Here is a 10,966-nt window from a genome sequence, read left to right as displayed (position 1 = left end):
ACGTTAACCGTCGTTTCTATATTTAAACTGAACCAGCTACCGCGCTATAGTTACTTCATACAACATTCCTTGTCGCCAGTATTAACCTTTATGTAGCTAGTTAGAAATGTAATGCACAGCAAGTAAAATATAACCAAACAATTTCCTTTTTTCACGTTGTTTTGTATTTCGATACATCGGCCGAAAACCTCTAAAGATATTGATAGGTAGCCTCTCATTAATACGAATACAGGTTTGTGGTCTGGTTTATAGGTACTTTGTTGCCCGTCAGCTCACAGATACCCCTAAACAAAAAGAAATCGCTATCTGATAGGTCAGTCTACCCGAGTTTACTTTATTAATAATATCGTTGGTGCGTTGACTGCTGTAGAACGAGCGGGAAGACATTTCGGATTTTTAAAGCGGCAGTTTAAAGATTCGATTCAGGAGGTACAAGGCATATGTCAGTGTGGATTCAACTCATAGGTTAGTCCAACTTTTTGTTGTTGTTTTGGCTAGGGGCCAGAACAGATAAAATGCTTAAGGTTGGGGGTCTTATGAACAAGAAAAGCTTCTTATCACAAATTATGCTTATGGCTTCGGGCTGCACAGTAGCCTGGAACGCTGTATTATCGCGGTACTTAATGTTCTTATCGGTACATATTAAAATTGTTTTGTTATTGCTGCTTACTTATTATTTATAAAGTTTCAATGATTTCCCCTATTTCTATTCCTATGAGAATGCTTTGTCAATCGAACCTCGTAAATGTAAATATAACAGCTTATGGTGACTGACCCAGATTAACGTACAATGGGGGAACAACTCTATATTATCGCGGTATTTGCCTATTTTACGTATGGTAGCACGCAGGTATTATAATAAATATAAAATACCACTTACCTATGAAAAGAAATATCCACGCTTGTACTGGCATACTATTTCCAAAATAAATGAAAGCATCCAATAATAAAATCAAACACACATATGTAATTCAACTGTAATTCCATGAATAACAAAATTACAAATTAAAAGCAATTATTATTTAACTTTATATGAATTTTAAATGCAATGTGGGCATTTAAATGTGAATATATAACAACTATTATTAATATTATTATTGAAATATTGATTTCAAGAACGTTTAACTCTTATTATATTCTTATATATTTATAAGAAGTTTAATCATAACATTTTGTAAATTTTGGTCCATATTGGCTACCATGAAATGAAATTGCAACCGTAACCTTGTAAGGACATGTATGACACAAGCAGTATATGACCTATACTCATCAAACATCAGACAATACACTGAATATATTTCATAATCAAAGCCAATGATGGTATAGCAAGTTCGACTGGAGTTTTCTATATGATGATAACGTAAATGAATGCAATTTACAAAAAAAGCGATGTTCATTCTTTTTCATTGTAAACTTACAAAAAATTGTAAATATTTTAGAGGATATTGTGTTGTACGATATTTGCGTCCTTACTGGCTACAGCTTTACATATGTAAACAACTGCTAGACGGCGCGTGTCCAAAATTAATCGGGAAATCCCGTTTGCCGCGATAATATAGAGCCCGCGATAATACAGCGTTTGAGTATACTGTGCCTCATATTGGATACACTCTAGTAATCACCTCTGGGATTTTAAATTGATGTTATATTTTCATAATTTAACGTAATAATTTAACAAATTTGTATTTTGCTACCCTCGTTAAAATCACCGCGGGTTCTAAAAAGGGTGTTCTTAAAATTTTTGTGTACATCCGATCCAAGTGCAGATATGACAATTTACGTTTTTTAAAAGCGTTCTTTCAATTTTGAAGCTTTCTAATTTATACTTTCTCAGTAAATAATCCGAAATGAACCAGCAACCGAAGCATATTTGCTCTGAACAGCCTTACAATCTGGTATCACGGTACCAATTGTATTTTCATGAACCTAATGGCTAATGTTTGGTGAAATAAATATATTTCCTATCCTACATCAGCATGTGTGACACACACTGTCACACAAAACATAGTTTGTCAGTTTGATCAGGACAGAACCAGGTACTCCGTAGACCAGCAAATAAGTCTCCGCTTTTTTCCCCCTAACATTACCTGTAGCGGACACCAACTAGGTCGAGTTGTATTCCATACTTAAGTTTTACGCCGTTTCATCCCCCGATCACATGGGGTTCGTATCGTTGCTTACATTTTATATGTCAGTCATACATATAGTAAAAAATAGTACAAGGGAGGACACCTTTTTTTCGCATGACCTATTTCAGAATTAACACTGATATTTCAAGTTATATCTCACGTAGCGTAATAAATATGGTACCAATGTTTAGCTCAGGCATTCGACTTGGTAATAATTTAATAATAATAAAGAAATAAATAATACTAATTTATTATTGTTGTTAAAAACAGTTTTTCGGTCATATTTAATAATATTTACAATGATAGTATTGAATAGCAGACTTACACATACACACACATATATAGATATGCATATGTACATATATACATGCATAATTGATACGTATATGTTAGTACTACAACTTCCAGCTATAGTCCGACTCTACATCCCTGTTTGTTTGTACCCCCTACCGATTTAAAAAACGATAAAGTTTAATGTGATAAAAAGGAACAGAACTAAGTCAATTGAAACATTGATTTATAACTTCTAACCTGACTGAGACCAGAATGGCACTAATGCTGGCATCCCCTGCACCATTTCATGCTTAACGGACTTTCCATACTAACACAGCGCCATATTGCGTACACTATAGGCTAGTTTATTCCCATCAGACGACATAATGACATAGTTCATCCTGTATGGCAAATGCAGAATAATTGCGTAAATTATATCACGTTGAGAGTTTGGAATTATATCCCTCCGCATGCATGAAGATAGAAATTAAACTGCTTGTTAAATCCACATGAAAAGCGTAGTTGTCATTTTCCTTTGCTTGATTCGACATTGTAAATATAGGAAGCAGACGACTTATGTATGTACATGTGTAGTAATGATACACCCCTATGTTGAAAATGGACTTGTCCAGAAACTGGAAATGGATCAGAGCATGTCCGTCTATCGCACTGAAAACTTCCGTTAAGCATGAAACGCGCATAAGATGCAGTGTTAGGGCCATTCTACTCAGAGTCAGGTTAGAAACTTTAAATCACTGAATGAATTGACTAAGTTCCTTGCACTTTTTATCCCATTAAAGGTTTCCATGATTTAAATCGGTAGAGGGGTACAAACAATCGGGTTTGTATTATCAGACTATAGATCATTTTTAATCTGAACATTATCAAACATTGTTTACAATGGTAGGCATCAATACAAGAGAATACATACATATATTCATAAATACATGTAGGCACATACATACATACACACATACACCTCTTATTACATCACATAATAAATTGACATGAATTTGCTATAAATTTCTTTTTATGACAATTTGTTTGGGATAATTCTGTTATGTGGGATGTAAATGTTATATTACACTATTTTAACTGACAAAATTCACACTCAAAAGTAACAGAGTGTACCAATACAGGTACTAAGTTTGTTGCACAATTATAGAACTGTGCATATTCTGATGAAACGAATCTGATTTGTGTAGAAAGCTCATTTTATTAACCTGTAAACAACTGTGATACTGTTAAAATTACTTCTTCCTCTGAGGCTCCTCAAGTGTCTAATATGTCATTGTCTTCTTGTACAGATGTAAATCAATCTCATATTTAGCAGTCTGATGTATGCAGCTCTACTACATGTGGGCATGGTACAACATATAAGTCTTGTTTGTTATCTTCTTCATCTGTTTATGTAAATAATCAAGATGATGAAAAGAAATCTGTCAAATTTAAAAACAATACATTGCACTGTGCCATGTCTGAAAATCAGTCCTTTGATCAAACTATCCTGTGTTTAGCCTCCTCAACAGTCGTCTGCCAGTTGTCAACATAAATATCCACCACATCCTCTTTACACTGAATGAGATCAGATTAATGTTACAGCAAACTAAATCAGTCAATATTCAGGGTCTATGTGAAAACTTTCTCTATGAGTATTAATAAGTACCATGGTTTGGATGTTATTGGTCCACAAATTCTTAAAATTGCTGCACCAGTAATAACACTGTCAATAATGCATATCATAAACTTAAGTATAATGAGTGGTAATTTTCCATAAACATTAAAATGTGCAAAGGATATACATATTTTTTAGAAAGAGTATAATGTGTGGTCATTTTCCATAAACAATGAAATGTGCAAAGGTTACACCTATCTTTAAGAAAGGAGAAAAGGTGGATCCTGGGAATTACAGACCAATATCAATTCTACTTATATTATCAAAATTATTTGAAAAGCAAGTAGCTATTCAAGTCTATGATTTTTTTAAAACTTACTCTCTATTTCATTAAGCACAGTCAGGAAAATACCACTCATGCCAAACAGAACTTGCGAAAATAACATATCTTTGGCTACTATAAAATGGTAATGGTTCTAGGAATGGGATTGTTTTCTTTGACTTCAAGAAAGCCTTTGATATTGTTGATCACGAAACTATGCTACAAAAACTGAACTGTGACAGGTTTGATAATCCTTCTTTAAACTGCATTAGATCATACTTAAACCAAAGGTCTCAACAATTTGGCAATATTAGCTCACAAACTTGCTCTGTTCATTCAGGGGGCACTCAAGGCTCTGTTTTAGGTCCTCTGCTGTTTCTTATCTAAGTAAATGATTAACCATTAAATAATGAATCCACAAATACAGATTTGTTGTAGATGATGCATCTAGTTCTGATACTGAAGTTATCCAAAACAGATTAGAATCGGACCTTATTAGAGTTCAAAATTGGTCAGTCCACATGCTCAGAGCTTTATCTGTGTCATTCAAATTTTGGATCATATTCCATGGAACTTTATATAGGTCATTGAGAAATTGTTCTTCATTAAAAATTTTGAAATATCTGTAAGTGATAGATTTGTCTGTCTTTTTCTTTTTTCTCTTGCATTTTACCTTTCTTATCAACAAAGTAGGATAGTGGTCGCTAAGACCAACATTTGGTTCATTAACACAAGCCACATTGTCTGGTAGGTTGGTATAAATATGATCAATAAGAGTGCTTGATATTACTGTTACCCTTGTGGGCTCATTTACCAGCTGGACTAGGCCTAATGATTCAATAAATTCCATCTAGTGATTCCTTATTTGAGTATTGAGAAGGTCCTTATTTATATTGCAAAGTGTATATGTTTATTTCTCCTGTGCAAGAACATTTTCCATTTATTTCAGAAAGTTGTCATTCCAAATTACTTTGAAGGAAAGTGGCCTATAAATGAAACCAACTAGGAATGATTTTGTTTTATGTTTAGAAACTTTCACCAAGATACTCTCAATTTCATATGACTCCAAGTCAAGTTGCCTTATGAATTGCACATGTGTATGTATATATATATATATATATATATATATATATATCAGTTGATGCCATTAAAACACTTGTGCATTCATTAGTACTTTCAAGACTGGACTATTGTAACTCAATTCTGTCTGGTTCATCTCAATATCTACTCCAGAAACTTCAAAAACTTCAAAACACAGCTGCTCAGATCATACTTAGAGTACCATGATCAGAGCACACCTCCCCGCTGCTCTGTACCCTACACCGGATATCCATTCGATCCAGAATCAAACACAAAATTTGTTCTCTGTGCTATGTTTCACTGATGGGCTCTAGTCCAAAATACCTATCCGACCTCACCCATGTGTGCACACCAGCAAAATACTTACGTTCTTTATCTGACAAGCATATACTCATTATTCCCATAATGAAAATGAAGTGATATGGACAACGCTTTTTTGCATGCCAGGGCCCAGCAACGTGGAATTAATTGTACACTGAACTTAGACACAAAGACACAGTGATCCCATTCAAGAGTGCTCTTAAAACTCACTTATTTCGACTGCAAGAACAAACTTCAAGACCTAATAATGTTTCCTACCATAAACATTTCAGCATGTTCTTTATGTTTTCTAATTTCATGGTGTTTGTTTTTTGTAATCATATCATTATATATGTTTTTTATGTTATAGGTGTTGTCTGATGTTGCAAAAGCGCTAAGAGATTCTAAAGATTAGGCGCTATACAAATTCCTCATTATTATTATTATTATTATCATTATTATTATATAATATTTATGTACCATATTTATATATAAATATCGCTGGGTTTTCAATTTAAGCCACAACTCCAGATAGTGATATATGGGTTTCATAATTTACCTAAAAGTGATTGGTGTGCATCTTGCCCCGTGCACAAGTTTGGCTCAGAAATTTTGTATGAAACACAATATCATAACTATATAATAACCTTAGAACTTTTTCCAATATGAGTGACCAGTAATAATTGGCAATGATGACCAGCAATTATAAATGGTACATGATAGTCAATATTATTATACATAATTTACAATTAAAGACTATTATTTACATTGCAGAAAATATTATTTTAGAGAACAGAGCTTTACCACTTTGCATCATTAATGGATACACAGTGGGATCTCAAACAGTGGTGCCCATGGAGATGTTATTTATTAGATTGCTGTGCCAAAATGAAATCAGGGACAAACAGGTTTGTACTTATAAATACTATACCTTAGATGTAACTAGTATAAGAATATGCATTTTTTGGGGCTGCACAGTCCATGTCAGGCATATAATTTAACTTGGATTTCTATGGTCAGAATGACTAGGAGATTGCAAAATTGACTAGTACAGCCCTTGACATAATGCCAAACAATAACTGAAAATTACTTACCATTGGACAATTGCAATTATGAAAACTACTAGTCCAGCAGGAAATTTACTAGTCATATACTGTCGGATTGCCACTGATTTTGAGCTGTTTGAATTATGTCTAATTTTCATGGGGGGAAAACATGGTTTTTTTAAACCATTTGATTGGGGCAACATTTTGCAAAACTTTTTATAAATGATAACAGTTTGCAAGAAGTAGTTATTCATATGTGTTTATATTTCAAAAGTGTAAAGGTTGAAAAAAAAAGCTAAATTTGTTAAATTCCTAAGAGTGTAATTTTTAGATTAGAGTGTCTTAATTTTGTTATTCAATATGTGCTTTGCATGAACAAATGGCAAACCAAATCAATCAACGAAAAACATAATGTATTTATTTCTTTTAAATAATTTATTCACCACAATATATGTAAAGATATGTAGTTACACTGAGGCAGATTTTTTCAAAAGGCATTAAAGATAAATATTTACGTTGAACTTGAACAATTTTCTTTTTATGTAGATACAATTGTTGTTCAAGTCTGCAAAATTAAGTTTTAGAAACAAATAAAATATCTTTTTTTTCTCATTCAGAATCACCGTGTGGAATTCAGCTTCTTTTCTCCTTCTGATTCTAACATTGACTTCTGAAATAAATTTCACAGAAGGTAAGTAGTTTGTCCTTTTTTTACATGAAGGTGAAAAGTCAGGGTATGAAACAATGTGATAAAGATAATGAAGCAGAGAATGTGATGGGTGTGAGAAAAATGTGATGTGAACTAGATTTTTGTTGTACTTTAAGGACAGATGTCCATTATGTAGCAAATGTGACTGGACTATTATAAATTCTATTGAAACTTGTTTGGAAGAAATTATGATGTATTTTATGTGGGTTTGGCTATATGATGTGTTCTCCAGCTGATACATATCAACTGCACATTCTTTGATTATAAATAAATCCATAAATAAATTGGTTCAATCCAGGTTTTGATCTGATGACATCACTGGCTCATTACATTTTTTTAAAGAAAATGGAGTATCAAAATTTTGACATTGACATATTACTTTTTCTTACTGACACAGCTAGTTGTTGCCTGCTGATGATTAGATACATTAAATTATTCCAGAAATATGCATGAAGTATTAAATAATCCTCAAAATACATGATACAGTATTGTTTTGTACACAAAATAATAATGAATCTAAATGATTGTTGAATCTAAAAGTATCAAATTATCATGGATGACGTCAAAAAATTACAATGTCTATTGTGTTTGGTACTTCATCAAATAACAATATAAATTTGTTAGTAAAAGCACTAAAAGGTCATGAAAATGTTTTTTTTTTAAATACTGTTTAAGTATTTTCTTTGCCAGTGAGTAATAAATGTGCTGTCAATTTATTTTGTTAAACATTCACGCTGGAATTCATTCTCACAGGGTTTTGATTGACATTCAGCAGATTGAATGCTTAACAGGTTCATGATCAATGCCACTTTGGAATATGTTCTGCACATAATCACTCATTTCTGTCACTGAAAAGATGAGTATGTCTAATAGGCTGACATGCTATTGATGGAGAAGAATGTCCAGGAATTAAAGATTAGACCATTTCTTTATAACTGCTGAGTGTTCAAATTAACCAAATTTATATGTGGCATCCATATTGGATGTAAGATCAGCACCATTTTTTGGTGAAACACCATCCATTTAGGATGAGAAGTAATACTAAGAGTTTCAAGCTACTTATTAGGTGGCCATAAAATTTGATGCCATTTTAATTAGGGACCAACTGAGGATAATAAGAAGTCCTTTAGTGGAAAATCCATGTCCATATTCAACCATTCACCTAGGAGTAGATTCATCCATTTACCTAGGAGTAGCAATACAAGATTTTCAAACAGGACACTATAATTACCATATTGTAGGTCAGTCAGCACCATTTTAATTAAGAACCAGCTAGATATTACAGGAGTCTTCAGGCAGAAACCCAACATTGATATGACTTTCTGTTGAGAAGCAAAGATAACTAAATTTTTAAGCTGGTTGACTTGGTGGTTGTATTGCCCGATGTCAGGTCAGCACCACTTTTACCAACTAATGATAAAAATGTCTTCTGCTGCAAAGCCCAATATGTTGATGTGACTTTCTGTTCAGGATTATTAATGAAAGTAAGAATTTAAGATGGTGAGCATATTGGCTGTCACATCAACACCATTTTGATTTAGGACCATCTGGACATCATAAAATGCCTTTTAGTGAAAACTCCAAGTTTATTTGACCATTCAGCCACATTGTCTCTCAGAAACATATGCGATTTCATGATCACATCACAGTACCATCCTTTTGTACAAAGGGATGTATCAATGTACCAAAAAGCTGAATGTATGCCACTACGTAGATGTCATCCATGCACTCACAAGTCACACTTGACACCACAAGCTCATCATGAATCACCAATTGAAAGAAGAATACATGTTTCGTATGGTTTTGTCTTGCTAATATTTTGATTTTACCATTTGATTCCAGATGTTTAAAGGCAAAGGACCTACTTATGGGAAGGACGCACTCCCAAATCTTTAGCTGTAGCAGGATTTTTCTGCTTGGGAGACTGAGATAAAGTAGCATTTCATTTTGGTATGGAACACCATACATGGAGTGAAACAGATTTAGCTTACCCTGAATAATATGGATGGTTTCTATTCAGTCACTACCATCTCATGGTCAGTGCAGTATATGATTCCCGTGGATACATCATGAAGAAGAAAGGACTGTTGTAAGTCCTGAGCTGCAGGAACACATTTACAAGTACTTTGTACAGATTCAAGTGAAACACATGGGAAAGAATGACCAACACAAAACAGCTTGGATAGAAGGCTCTGGATGCCATGACTTCTGTCATCAGTGTGGCACCAAATTAAATGTTTTAAAAAGACTGAAGTTGAAGAAGGCTGAGCACAGTCAGAGATTTGTAAGCCGAAAATGTTATAAGACTCTTCTGCAAACATGTAAAATTCATAAACATGATAATGTCACGACTAATACAATTAGTCTTGTACCAAATTCCATGGGAATAAGTCAGTGAAACCTTTTAAGACTTAGATTACTGCTTTTAAAATTATATCTCTTTCCACAAGATAATCTGATTCCTTTGAAATGGGTTGCACTGTTGTGTTGTGTGTGTGTTTATATGTGTGTGTGACTAAATTTATTGCATTTGGTTTAGTGGCAGATTTTTCACCATTTCATACAAAGATATGACTATCAAAATTTTTAAGTTTTCTATGTCAGCTAATCCACAGGGTGAAAACAGATGGGAAGAGAGATATGCGACCAGTGGACTCCAACATGGTAGGTGTGGCCAAAAACAGCCCTTTTCAAGGCTACAAACAACAGTCCTTTTCAGGGCCATCCAGATCTCACAGAAACAGATCTTGGTAATTATCTGAAATCCCTTCAATAACTGTTTATGATCAATATGTTGCATGCTTACATGTAGCATGCACTTGATTACTTGTATTTGTTATGACAAATTTCATGAGATAAATCAGTTTCAGAGTAATACAAATATGAAACTAAATATCAGAAGGTTCCAGTGACAATGTACTTCTTGTACTAATGTTTTTTTTTATGTGTTTGTGTGTGTGTGATTTGGATTTTTAATGTATCTTTGAAAACATTTCGTTCATATCACTACGATGTCTGCAGTGTGACAATTTATAGTGATGTCTAACACTGGGGCATCATGCAGCAGACATGTAGTATGATGGCCCACCCAGTCACATTATCCTGACACTAGGTCAGTCAGTCCTAACACTAACCTCTTAATGCTGAATGCCAAGTGCAGCAGCTGCCAGTACCAATTTTATAAGTCTTTTATAAGACTCAGCTGGGGTTTGAACCCGCAACCTCCCACATCCGAGGTGGACACTCTAACCACTAGTTGTTTTCCTCTGTACAGCTGATTACAATATGTGTGTTAAAAGAAAAACTGGAACGTTAAATAGCATCAGCATATGGCAAGAATGATTTTATTATCTCACCTTCTCTTAGTGAAGGAGAGTTTAAGCTATACACTTGGTGTTATGTCTGTTGACATTATCCTCAGCAAATGTACACCTTTTATGGCAGATTATATATCTCAGATACTATTGTCTCTGTAGTCATGAAAGTTGATAG

At 33.7% G+C, this 10,966-nt stretch overlaps 1 protein-coding gene across 1 annotated transcript in view; it reads left to right on the top strand.

The window, feature by feature from the left end:
* The first annotated feature begins 363 nt into the window (after positions 1 to 363).
* The window catches only part of LOC149774216 (uncharacterized), a 47,510-nt gene continuing 36,907 nt past the window's right edge, over positions 364 to 10,966 (top strand). Inside the window, exons 1-3 of the mRNA XM_089945644.1 lie at positions 364 to 465; positions 6,494 to 6,627; positions 7,383 to 7,456. Of these exons, the coding sequence (XP_089801770.1) occupies positions 6,539 to 6,627; positions 7,383 to 7,456 (163 nt within the window). The 5' untranslated portion in view covers positions 364 to 465; positions 6,494 to 6,538. The remainder of the gene's footprint in view (positions 466 to 6,493; positions 6,628 to 7,382; positions 7,457 to 10,966) is intronic.

This window comes from Sinohyriopsis cumingii, unplaced genomic scaffold, assembly GCF_028554795.1.
Source record: "Sinohyriopsis cumingii isolate HCF-2022 unplaced genomic scaffold, ASM2855479v2 utg000379l, whole genome shotgun sequence".
In the NCBI taxonomy this organism is placed as follows: domain Eukaryota; kingdom Metazoa; phylum Mollusca; class Bivalvia; order Unionida; family Unionidae; genus Sinohyriopsis; species Sinohyriopsis cumingii.
The sequence above is the reverse complement of the archived record's forward strand: the minus strand, read 5'-3'. Positions and strand labels throughout refer to the sequence as shown.